A 13,037-nucleotide genomic window follows, 5' to 3' on the forward strand; every position below is an offset into this window, starting at 1 on the left:
AAGTTAAAACAAGTTAGTTCTGTGCCCATATAATAAAGGAGGTCAGCTGATGCTTGACTGAATTAGCAAGAGTTTGGACAGCAGGTAATAAAGTGCCATAGATGTGACTCCTTTGATGATTACACAGTTCTGAGGTAATTGAGGTTAACCTAGATGTATGGAAAGAATTTCTGGAAACCTTCTGGAATGCTTGTTTTTGCAGTCTCTGTATTTCTAGATGTGCTTTGTCTCTGGCTGATGTTTACTCTGTTTTCCAGTACCTCCCTGATAGTATATTTGCAGAAATGTTTTGAGTGGAGTTAGGCCTTTTTGACACAACAGAAAAGGTTGGGTTTTTTTTAAAAAACCAACTGTAATGGGGTGGCTGTGGAAATACCTAAAAAGCGCTCCCAACACTTTGTTTTTCAGCTCATGAGAAGAAATGCATCAGTAGAGGGGAGGCTTTGGTTCCCACCACACAGTCCAAACTTTCACGAGTTAGCAGTGGCTTTGGCCTCTCTAAACTGACTGGTTCCAGGAGAAACCGCAAGGAGAGTGGGCTGAATAAACACAACCTCTCTACACAGGTAAGTTCTGTCAATTAATAACATGCAGTCTGAAATCCAGCAGTGTATGTTCAGGGCTTGTGATAAATATCCCAGTGGAGGGAATCCTGTAGAGTGTGAAGTGGTATCTGGTGCTTGGTTTTCTTTCCCTTTTTTGGCTGTCCAGACTGGGCATCTTGCTGCTGTGTGTCCTCATCTACTAGGTCCATCTGCATATCTGTAACATTAAACCAAGAGTTAAACTCTTAGTTGTTGGTGAGACTGCTCAGGTGCTTCTGGATACGTGTGTGCTTTATGGCTTTGCTAATCTGGGTCTTCAATTCAGTTTGCACTACTGCCCTGAAATGGAAGCTGTGAGGCAGATGTTTGTCCTCTTTTCCATCCTGCCCTCAAGATTATGTGGTTTCAGAATAATCCCTGTATGACCACGCACGTATCATGACCGAACAAATGCTGCTTTGTGCTGATTTTATCGTGCTACAAAGAAGAGTTCAGCAAAGCAACATGGGATGATAGAAGTGGACATTCGCTTTACAAACCTGCTTGCTTAAAAAAAGTAATTTAAAAAGAAGTCCAGAGCAGAGTAGCACAGCAGGGGTGCTGGTGCTCTCAGTAGAACTGTACCTAATGGGGCAGTGCAAAGAGTGTAAATTATTTGGGGCATTGAAAACAAAGGAAAGAGGGGTTTGAAAGTTTTAGAGGATTAAGTTCTTATTGTATTTAGTACTTTTGAAACACTGGGGACATGTTGGTTCAAGGTGTGTTCCTGTCACAAGGAAATGTTTAACTCCCGTTGACTTAATCTGAGTTTGTGTCCTCTGGAAAAAACATATTCCTAGTTTTCTTTCTGATCTGCAAACTAGCCAGTAGGTTTGATAAAACAAAGAATTCTCAGTGCTCTGTCCTTTTCCTGGTGAGCAGGCATACACTGAAAGTGAAAGGGGAGAAACTCACCAAGAGCTGGTGGGAACTGTTGCTGACTGTGTCAACAGAGGAAGCAATCATTGAAAACAGGCATATTGTGGGACAGAGTGAGGAGGGAGGGTATCTTGAGGATTTCCAGCAAACAAGGGAACATCCACAAAATATTACTTACAAGGAAACAGGGAAAAGTAGTAATATTTGTCAGTGCCAATGTTTGGCTGTTTGGGGATGTTCTGAGCTGTTAGTCATGTGTTTCAAATATTTTCCAAATGTTTGCCAGGTTTTTTTTTAAAGGATATTCCTACACGTCATTTTATCCCCTTTAAAAAAAGGAACAAAATAAGAAAACACCGAACAAAAACTTAAATACTGCTGTGTGCAGCAGTTTGAAATTCATCATCTAAGTAATTTCTTTAAATGAGCTATTATTTGCAAGCAAGTTTAGCAAGGTGATGAATTCATACACCTTTTCATACACATTTATTCATACACATTTTCATTCAAACAAAATCTTTATAAAGTGTCATTCTGTCTGTTCTCTTGTCTTTGTATTAGGAAATTTCCCAGTGGATGTTTACTCACATTGCAGTGGTTCGGGACCTGGTTGATATGCAGTATAAAGAATACCAGGAGGTATGGTGGCTTAGAGGATTAATTACCTGACACTGCTACTTTGGTCTGTTAGGTTATGCCAATGCCATTTCTGGCATCATGGGGCTTGTAAAATATTGGCTTGTCATAGGTGAAACACTTGAATGTTTAGATACAGTTGTTATTTTTAAGGGGTTTTTAAGTGCAGTCAAATAAACAAATGAGGAAACTCGTTTTGATCTGGTTGTAGATTAAAAGCCTTGTAAAGAAGCTTAAATAGTCTTTCCTTAGAAGTGTAAAGAAAAAAAATAAAACAGGGAACGAAAAGAGAGAGATTGGAAATACGCTGTCTTTCTAAAACATTGTACAAAAGGAAGAGAAGATGTGGAGAAGCATAAAATTTTCTGGTGTCATGGAGTGATGATAAGTGGCTGCTCTGTGCTTTCCAGAATGAAATTGTTGCACCTGTGGTTTCTTCCAAACATTCTCAAAGACATTTGGTTCAAAGTAGTTGCTGAGCTGCGTGCTTATATAAATCTTAAGAAATCAACTTCTGAGAGAAACAAGTCATTGAAAGCAATTAGTTAAAAAAAACAACCACCAAACTCTACTTCATTAAACTTCTCTCTACAGTGCAAATATAGGTAGGAAGACCTCCAGAACAATTTCATTCTTAAAATCCTTTTTCAAATTCAGAGTGGTTTAGTGTTAACATTTCTTTCATGTTTGCCATTTAGAAATATATTCAATTAACAATGCAAACCAAAAAGCAGAGCTTTTACCTTCTTCTTTTCTTTTTTTTTTCTTTTTTTCCCCTTTCTTTTTTTTTTTATTTTAAGAAGATTACAGTATGACCCCTGCTTTTATGGTAACTGACACCACAAATACTAGAAAATGGTGCTGGAATTATGACTTACTACTTGTTTTTCTGCAGTGTGGTGGAAATGTCTCTGCTCATATCAGAGACAGGTTTAAAAGCCTTGCTCCTGATTCATTTACCAATGTCTTTGTGTTCAGCGTCAGCAGAATGCATTAAAATACGTGACAGAGGAGTGGTCTCAGATTGAATACGAGTTACTCCGAGAGCGAGGTTTGTGGGGTCCCCCCATTGGCTCCCATCTGGACAAGTGGATGTTGGAGATGACTGAGGGTCCCTGCAGAATGAGGAAAAAGATGGTGCGAAATGACATGTTTTATACTCAGTATCCCTACATGCCTGAAGCTGAGCAAGAAACAAACTTGCTGGTAAGTGTTCAAGAGTTTGTGATGGATAGTTTTATGTCCTATTTTTTTTAATATAAGTTTTTCTTAAGAAATGTATTTTGCTCTGTTGGCATTACATGGTATTCTGTCTGTATGTCCTAAATGCTTGGTGAAGTCCAGGTGTTCCTCATAGCGTGTTTAGGGAAGGGACTGAATCACTTGGCTCAAAACTAAACGAACTTGAAGATTAGCAATTGCTACATCAGGTGAGGTATGCTGAGTGTTCCTTCCAGCAAACAACAAAGGCACCTTCACAAGCCTCTAGAGGCTGAGAAGTACCATAACTGTGGGAGATTTCAGTCTGAGCTCTCGTCCTTGTTCTAAATAATGTGGTAAACAAGAATCTGGGGAAAAAAAAAAAAAAGGAAAAAAACCCAAACAGGATATGGGCCTTGGTCTGTGAAATGTACTTTCACCCATCTGTGATTATGAAGGTGGGCTGTGTAGCAGAAATGTGTGTGGCCTTTGAAAGCTTGGCAGTTAGCTCCTTTTCATTTTGGAGCACAATTTTTAAGAAATGGAGCAGTCTTTATTGTGTCTTTTTAGGTATATGTATATGCATGCAGGAATTTTTTTCCTCAAATTAAACCTGAGTGTCAAAGTACTTAAAACAAGTCAGTCAGAGCAGTCAGTCAGTTTTAAACCATCAGGTATATTTTGCCTGCTTGTGATCTGACACACAGTAGCTGTGGTGACAGTCTAGGTCACATGAATTAGAGAACGTGCCATCATGCATTCTTCTCAAAAGTGTTCTTTCTCTGATGCTTATGTAATTGATGCCCTGTTTTCAGTCTGACTTCTCAAGCAGACTTCCTGAGACATCTGATGATACCATTCCTCAAAAGGTAAAGAAACAAGTACACTGACTGAAAGAATGTAAAATAAATACAACTTTTTTTCCTCCTGCATGTTAGGCAACCTTAACAAGGCTTCTACATTTGGCTTTCAACTTGCTCTTTCAGTACATAATTCCAGGCCTAAAGGTTTTTTCAGTAATCACATTAGAAGACGTTACTGTGCTTTCCTCAACCTTCACCTAATAAAACTTTCTGTAGATCTTCCCTTCTTTGCTGCACACTAACAGGCTGTGTTGGGCTGTGCTACCACTGTTCTCACTGTGTGAAGTGTTGTGGCTTTGGGGTCTGAACTAATGGTCGGTGGAACATGTTTAGTAATGGGCAACACAATCACTGGGAAGCACTTAGTGGGAAAGTGTTTCTTTCTAAGAGAGGATCTGGTGAGCATTTTTTCTCCTTTTTGGCCATAATGGGCTGTAACAGGCCTACTTCTGTTAAAGCCCTTATTAATTTTGTCTTAGCTGGCTCTTCTCAGTTTTCCTATTAATGAAATATACATATTTGTTTAAAAAGCGTGAATCCTGCCTTGAAAAGACCTGCTTGGAAGTGACTTTTCTGCAGTATTACTCTTTTCAGTATTATGTGCTTCTCTGTTAATTAGATTTGCAGTCTTGCCCATCACTAAGTACAACGTGTAATGTGCATTCACTCATTTTGAATTACCGTCAACAAGAAACTAATACATATAAACGGAAGTAATTCTATTATAATAAGGAATATAAATCTAATATAAATATCTAATATAAATTGTTACTGTTGTCCTTTCTTCATCTTAGCAGTGCTATTTAGGATTTCTCTTTCTAGGCTATAGACAAATTGTTACCACAGGAGTTTTAAGCATTGTCTGAGTGGCATTTTTGTGGTGATAAGGAGTGAAGGCTTGGCTGAACATAAGTGAGCAAATTAGATCACAGTGCCTTCAATTTTTTATTTTGGGAACAGCCAGTTTTACATGAAATAATAAATCTCCATCTTGCTGATCTTGATCACTTTGTCACCCCAAACATCAACTTGTAATAAAATTAGTTTGATTTTGATTTTTTTATGAGTCGTTTAGTTTCCCACTATACTATTACACAGTTAAACACAAAAAAACCCAGTAATTTCTTATTTTAGGTATGTCCAGTTAATACTGCAAAAGTGGAGAAGAGAAGATCTTTACTTAAGTGGCAGTGATATTCTACAATTCTGCATAATGTAAAGCACTGAACTGGATTTGTAATAATAGTATTTTGTCATTATCCCAACCTAATTTTGAAATTCATGGGGGATAATGCTGCAAAACAAAAGAAAAATTATTGTGATGGAGAACTGAACAAATTGTAAAAACTTTCTAGAGTTTGAGTGTGGGGTTAAACAGTAGTCAGAGAAGAAAATTTCCAACTGCAGTATAAAATCAATGGGTTTTCATCCATCCCTATGTTTCGATTTTGGAAAGACCTTTGGCTCTCTAATAACACTTTTATCTTCACCTGTATTTCCTGTGATCATTCTAACATTAATTGTCCTCATTTAGTTCTTCTGAATGTTGCCTCCATAATCAAGTGAGGAACATAAGAATTAGCGTGTGATGGGGAATGGGATGGACAAGGAGGGGAAAAAACACCACAGACACACAAAAAATTCCAAACCAAAACAACAAACCCTCAGCAAAACAAAAACCCCCAAACCGAAAGAAAAGACCAAAAATACCACCCAAAGGTACAAACAGTGCTCAAAGAATTGCTTCAGTTAAATGCATACTCTTGTGCCAGTCTCCTGCCCATGAACCATAAGAATCTTTACAAAAAAAGGAACAACTGAATTAGTGAAGAATTTTTGAACCTTAAAGCAGAGCCCTTTAGTGCTTTTAGTTCATATCAACTTCCACATATCTATATCTTTCCTTGAGGCAATTTTTTATTCAAAGTATTGCCTTACAAAGAAGTCAACTGTCTAACAAATAAGCTGCATATGTTGTAGGGAGTTATGAAAGGCGACAAAATGGCCATCTGATCAATCAGTTTTAAGCACAAGAATCCCAGCCTTTCATGTCAGTTCATAACATACTGGCCACACTTCTTATTTCCCATGTTGTAGGTTTATCTGAAGGCTTTTCTGCAACCCCACTATTACTTGAGTGGCTTAGTAGCTGCCTTGCAAATTAGCTGACAGATCAGGTCTCCTGAGGAGTCCTTGTTCTGTATATGTGTTGGTGTATGACTGAGCACGCAGAAAGCACTTGATGGGCATGCACTGTGCTGCACCCCCTGTTCCTGAAACACTTTCACTGAGTGAGGAGTTGACTGACCAAGCAATTTCTTCAATTATTTCCAAGAAACCTGCCCGTTACCGCAGAGCCATAAGCTATGACAGCAAGGAGTACTACATGCGCCTGGCTTCTGGAAACCCTACAGTCTTCCAGGATGCTATTGAAGAGAATACAGTGGGTGAAACAACTCAGCAGGAGCCAGAACATGGGGAGGACACTATTGCAAGAGTCAAAGGTTAGATCACTTGGTTTGTCCTGAACTGTTTTCTTGAAATTTATCTGCCTTTATATCTTCTCGTGTGTTTGCGTAAAGATAAGCATAAGGAACCTGTAGGACTCTTGTTTTTCTGTCTTGGCATTGAGTCAGTAATTTGAAAGAGGATAGGTTTTGTGAAGTTGATTTTTTTATGTTTCAGGGTTTTATTTATCTGTCTCTGTTCTTCTTTTCCAGGCCTGGTGAAACCTCCCCTGAAACGATCTCGCTCTGCTCCTGATGGAGGAGATGATGAGAACCAGGACCAGTCACAGGATCAAATTGTTGAGGGGAGTTCAATTGATGAAGAGGAGAAGACTGACAATACAACTTTGCTTCGACTTCTTGAAGAAGGAGAGAAGGTATTGTGTACTTCAAACACACTAAGAACTTACTGCATTGGAATTTCTGCATTACATGTCACAAGTATGAATAATGTCCTATATAACTTCCCTGATCCTCAGCTGAATTTGCTGTATATTTCATCAGTTTCTTCCTTGAAACCAAATGTGGGCTTTGGTTCAAAGAGATCCTGACCTTGAAAACTCTGTACTGGGAACATTCTTTCTTTTAACTTATGCCTAAAAGGGAAAAATGAACATGTCCTGAAATGAAAGCTATGAGCTATCCCATGCTTGGAATATAGTGTCAGCTTATTGAGTCTGGACAGAAAATATACAGAAAATATAAATGCTGAACTTGGCACACTGTCTATAATTAATTGTTCTCTTCATTAGAATGAAAAAGATTGATAACTAGTATTTTATCACCAAGAACAACTGATTTACCATGCTGAATATTTAAACTTTGTCCATCTGAAGTATACCAGTAAATACAGTTGTGATCATAGTTGAGTGGTCTACAGGTTCTGAAATATGTTCAGGAAGCATAGTGCAAGTGGATAAATTGGTAAAGAGATAAATCTATATCATATTGAGAAGAATTTCTTTAACTCCCTCCCCAACTGCCAGTTGCAGGCATTATCTCTGATTAAGGGAGAAAATGACAGAATTTTCACTGTATCTACAAGTGATAAAGATCTGTGTCTTGTTCTAACAAGGCAGTGGTCTGAGCCTGAGCTCATTAATGGGTTTTCTCTAAGAGTTTACCTTTGATTACAGATCCAGCACATGTACCGCTGTGCCCGGGTCCAGGGCCTTGACACCAGCGAAGGGCTGCTGCTCTTTGGGAAGGAGCACTTCTATGTCATTGATGGATTCACCATGACAGCCACCAGAGAAATACGGGACATCGAGACGCTGCCTCCTAAGTGAGTGGATTAACAGAGTTTCCTCAGTCTTTAATAGCTGAGCAAGAAGTATTTAATGAGATTTTTGAGAAGTCAACTCCAAAACAATGTAAGGTGCAGGAAGAATTCAGGTGCGATTTCCTCTGTGCTTATAAATTGCTCAGTGTAGTATGGTATATTGTGAAAATCAGATTTTTCTGTAACTAGACTCTTACGAATTAAGAGAATAATTCTTTTAATTTCTCTTCTTTTTAATCACTTCTCTCTTGCCTGTTTATGTTGATTTACAGGATGCATGAGCCAATCATACCTAGAGGAGCAAGGCAAGGGCCAAGCCAGCTGAAAAGAACTTGCAGCATTTTTGCATATGAAGATATCAAGGAAGTGCATAAAAGGAGATACCTTTTGCAGGTAACTTGGACACTATATTTGGATTGAGGAGACAGCTTTGAGGTTTTGTGACAGTGTTGTCATTTTTGAAAGCTAAAACCAGTATGTAACTCGTCAGTATTTGGAAAGTGAAACTATTCACTGTGTTGAAGTGTTTAAGTTGGGCGTCCTTGTTGGCTTACCCTGGTTATTGTGTGTGTCAGTGACTGTAAGTGGTCCAAAAATAAGACATCTGGCTGCGCTAAGCAAACTCTGCTTCTCCCTAACTTGGTGCCAGATGTAATATGACTTAGCTGGTCTGCACCTGACCTCCAGAGGTGACAAGTTAGCATTGATATGGGTTTGTCCTCTTTGTTTTCAGCCAATTGCAATTGAAGTTTTCTCAGGGGACGGACGAAACTATCTTCTAGCTTTCCAAAAGGGCGTTCGAAACAAAGTTTATCAAAGGTATTGTAAAATAAGTTGGAACATTTAATATGGGTATTTGCAAATGTCTGCATTGAGCCGTTTTTGATGCCTGGTAGCACCTCAGTGCTGCACGAAAGAACCACTAGAAGGCGCTAAATGCCTTCAGCGAGAAACCTGTCGTTTGATTTTGTTGAAGATGTTCTGTGGCAGACTCACAACAAAGTCTGTAACAGTACTAAATAAACTCTGATTCTCAGGAGATGACATATCCAGGACAGAAACACTAATTGTAATCTCCTTTTCACTGCTGATGCAGGTTTCTGGCTGTGGTGCCATCTCTGACTGACAGCTCAGAGTCGGTGTCTGGGCAGAGGCCAAACACCAGCGTAGAGCAAGGGTAGGTGACTGTTCCTCACAAGCTCTAGAGCTCATCAGTTTCCAATACATGACACTTGCATTAATGTCAGGATTATATGGGGAGTTCTGCAACCTCCGTTCATAATTGGACATCACCAAAATAAGTAACTACTGATGATGTGCTCCAGTTACTTTTAAGTGTATTTAAAACAAACACACAAACAAAATGACACAAAACGTCAAACAAATGACAAAGAAAATGTCATTGGCAGCATTGGTGTATCCTCTTACTAGTTAATTTAGAGTTTCAGGATTAATGTTGTCAGTATGCAGATACATTGTGAAAAGAATTAGAGTGCTGAAGCCATTAGATGTGTCCAAGTTCTAAAAATATTTCATGCATCAGACACCACTGGCACTGAATTGCATGGTTAACATGCATGATTTTTACAGTATGTGTTTAGAGGTAAAAAAGAGTACTGCTAAAGACCCATTTTTCTAATTGTTGCAATTTACAAGTTTTATTCTTGAAACTTTGGATTGTCTTGTGAAGATGTAAGCCAGATCTTACTGCGAAGTCAAACAATGCACGTTCTTCTTCCCATTAGGTCTGGCTTGCTTAGCACTTTAGTGGGAGAAAAATCTGTTACTCAAAGATGGGAAGTAAGTATGAAAATTTTAGGATTATTTTATATTAAATTCTACATTTTGTAGTGATATGTAATTAATCAGTACAGATAAGTTGCATCCTCTTATTCGAACAACTGGAATATACTACTATAGAAAGTGTATCTCAGCATTTTAGTTTGTAGTATTTCATTATATCTTCTTCAAATAGAAAATGATTGTGCCATTGAAAATGCAGCTGGGTTGGGGGGAGGCAGTAGTCAAAGTAAGGTGAGCATTGTAATATTGAAATAAGTTTCATATGTTTGGGGAGAACACTGAACACTGACAGTCTGGCATTTTAGTCATTTGATTGTTGTAAAGTGAAAACTTTACAGTGCTGTTATCTGTCTTCCTTAAGAGAGGAGAAATCAGTAACTTCCAGTACCTGATGCACTTAAACACTCTGGCCGGCAGATCCTATAATGATCTCATGCAGTACCCTGTCTTTCCCTGGATCCTCGCAGACTATGACTCAGAGGTAAATGAAGTATCTTGTCAGCCTTGCCAGTAATCTTTTGTAAGTTGGAGGTTTTGCAGGTATTACAGTTGGCTCCTGCTCAGGTAAAACCAAGCATGGAACCTTTATCAGTAGTTCTTTAATTCAGTCTATTTTGTTTCTCCCACTTATCAGTGATAGGGTATGAGAGATTCTTGGCTGTCTCACGTGTGCAGGTCCTTGCCTGTGCTGATTTTACAGATATTACAGTACACAGGTGAGGGCTTGGGATTTGTAGGGAGGCAGTTGTCTCTCTAGGTTGCATTAGTTCCTATAAGCCTTTACATTAGCTTTTTTCTGAATATCCTGAAGTCTCCTAAGCCCACAGAGAAAGCATCCTTGTCCAGAAGGCTACAGTGTAGGGGCTACAATGAAATCTGGCCCCACGGTGAAGGATTTGCTTCTGAAAAAGATGAAACATCCTATTAATGTCTTTGTGGTCAGGCATTGCTATCACCCAGACCATAACGTAAAATATTGTTAGGGTGCTTGTCGGGTATTCAGGAACAGAATTAGGGAGAATTGGGGACAAAATGAGGGGAACAGGATAAAAATTATCCAGAGCCCAGATGTGATTTAAAATAAAACACACTGACTCTCTTGGATCAGACTGAAGGACTGTTTAAAGCATATCCAACGTTGCACCTGCTGTGTGTGTCAAAAGCAAAGATAACAGGCTCAGGAGGTATGTAGCATTAAATATAGTAATCAGCAGTATTGAAAGGGTTTGATTTGGTTTGGTTTTATAAAATTGTTGCCTGTTTTATTTTTAAAGGAACTGGATCTTACAAATCCCAAAACATTCAGAAACCTGGCGAAGCCCATGGGAGCTCAAACAGAAGACAGGTTAGCCCAGTACAAGAAGCGATACAAAGATTGGGAAGATCCCAACGGTAAGTACTGATCCATCCTTCAGGAAGAGCAGAGGGAGGTGTACCTGTCATGTCATGGGAGAGACTCATGCATTTTTACATTATGGGTAAAGAGGTCTGGATATGGATATGCAGAACTCTGCTATGTTTTTTAGTGACTGTCCAATGAACACTGAATTAGAGCAAAGGGGTATTGGTTTTCTTGCTGTTTGTTTTAAATACAAATTACAGGTTTTGTTTATATGTAAAAACAAAGACAAAACAGTTGCACATTTAGAGGAGTTTAAAACTGTCTAAAGTGTGGAATGGGCAGGCACATGAAGCACAACCAACTCTGTCTGCTAATACAATTTGAGTGCTGTGTCATGAAAATAAGTACTAGAAAGAATGAGAATGTTCTGCATTAGCAGTATTGTACCTTTTTAATTTCTAATCTTAATGCATGTTTTTTTGGCTAAAGAAACAGCAGTTTGTTGACTAAAAAAAACCTCTGAGATACAATTAAGCTAGATATTCATGATTGTAGAGCTTCCTTTTATATTGAAAAAAACCTTTTGTTTGGCAAAGCAACTCTTCTTATATGTTTTTATCAAAGTCAGAGGCCTGTTTAACTACTGCAATGCTGTTCTGTATCAAACACAACAGAAGGTGGCAGAGACATTCATTTCTAGAAACGTATCAGTATTTTCTAAGTGTATTTATAAAGACTTTTCACCAGGAAATTAAGAAAGTGAAAACTGTACATAATCTGTAGCCAACAATTCTGATATGTATTTCTGCCTAAGGCTTTAATTCCACAGTAACCGATAAGTCTAAAAGTAAAGAAAAAAAATTCACAGTTTTTTAAAAAAATGTTTCTTCAGCAGTAATCTCCATAGCTGCACTGCAATGTTTCAGTTAGTTAAAATAAAAAATGACTAACCATTCAGTATTGCTTTGCAGAGGCCCACTGAATTAGGGCTACTGGACTGCAGCCAAAACTCAAGTGATGGCCTTGACAAAATATAAAGCTTTCAGATTTCTGAGAATGAAAATTACAGATTCCAATTTTAAATGTGACCACGGTCACAGAGTAATTAAAATACAGTACTAATTCTTTTTTTCTAGTCAGTACTGAATCTGTCACCTAACTGCTTTATTTATTCTATATTTTTGATGTTTAATCTGTAGGGGAAACCCCAGCTTATCACTATGGGACCCACTATTCATCAGCCATGATAGTGGCTTCCTACCTTGTCCGGATGGAACCTTTTACTCAGATTTTCTTACGGTTACAGGTAAAAATTACATCATTTCATATTTCTTGCCGGCTGTGTATTTCAGACATAACTGAAAAATATGATCAGTCAGCTTTGTTTTCATCAAATATCGTGGGAGAAATACCTTTTGGCAGAGTTGTTATTGCCTGGCAGGTTTTTGATGTGTCTTTTAAAAAGATGTAATGAAATACACTTTTTTTTTCCTTGTAGTATGAACATTTTTCTGAATGTGAGCAGAACAAAATATCACCAGACAAAAACCAAAGCAAGTTTTGTAGTGAAAAATATTTGCTGTCCGTGCTTTATTTGTATGTTGTCAAAAGAATCATATGCCAATTGTTTAGTTCTGTGCTGCGGGTGTTGAAAGATTTTTATTTTAAACCAGTATGTTTATCCTAAGAGACATTTTAGTACTGAGTGTTAAAATAAACAAAAGTTTGCAGGTCCTGGAATTGTTTGCCACTTTGATGGGTAATGCATTTTGTAATATTACAGAAGCCATCAGGCAAAAAAGATTTGTGTTTCTCTGTAAGAGACTGAAGTCAGACTAGATATCTCTTTTCTTTAAGTTTTGTATATCTGTATCTCAGTGCTCTATGTTTACTATTATTGTGTACCAAAAAGTAATGCAGCTGATCAAATCCGTTGTGTGA

At 38.1% G+C, this 13,037-nt stretch overlaps 1 protein-coding gene across 8 annotated transcripts in view; it reads left to right on the plus strand.

The window, feature by feature from the left end:
- Window positions 1–13,037, plus strand: part of WDFY3 (WD repeat and FYVE domain containing 3) — a 167,738-nt gene that overhangs the window by 136,862 nt on the left and 17,839 nt on the right. For 6 of the 8 annotated variants that reach the window (XM_032685026.1, XM_032685019.1, XM_032685021.1 and 3 more), the window contains 14 exons: window positions 409–566; window positions 2,025–2,102; window positions 3,078–3,305; window positions 4,115–4,168; window positions 6,498–6,666; window positions 6,883–7,046; window positions 7,806–7,954; window positions 8,224–8,344; window positions 8,685–8,770; window positions 9,048–9,128; window positions 9,697–9,751; window positions 10,116–10,235; window positions 11,029–11,146; window positions 12,296–12,402. In XM_032685026.1, coding sequence (XP_032540917.1) covers window positions 409–566; window positions 2,025–2,102; window positions 3,078–3,305; window positions 4,115–4,168; window positions 6,498–6,666; window positions 6,883–7,046; window positions 7,806–7,954; window positions 8,224–8,344; window positions 8,685–8,770; window positions 9,048–9,128; window positions 9,697–9,751; window positions 10,116–10,235; window positions 11,029–11,146; window positions 12,296–12,402 — 1,688 coding nt within the window. The remainder of the gene's footprint in view (window positions 1–408; window positions 567–2,024; window positions 2,103–3,077; window positions 3,306–4,114; window positions 4,169–6,497; window positions 6,667–6,882; window positions 7,047–7,805; window positions 7,955–8,223; window positions 8,345–8,684; window positions 8,771–9,047; window positions 9,129–9,696; window positions 9,752–10,115; window positions 10,236–11,028; window positions 11,147–12,295; window positions 12,403–13,037) is intronic. The other 2 variants (XM_032685022.1, XM_032685024.1) reach the window with 1 other exon arrangement.

Source organism: Chiroxiphia lanceolata, chromosome 4, assembly GCF_009829145.1.
Source record: "Chiroxiphia lanceolata isolate bChiLan1 chromosome 4, bChiLan1.pri, whole genome shotgun sequence".
NCBI classification, from domain to species: Eukaryota; Metazoa; Chordata; class Aves; order Passeriformes; family Pipridae; genus Chiroxiphia; species Chiroxiphia lanceolata.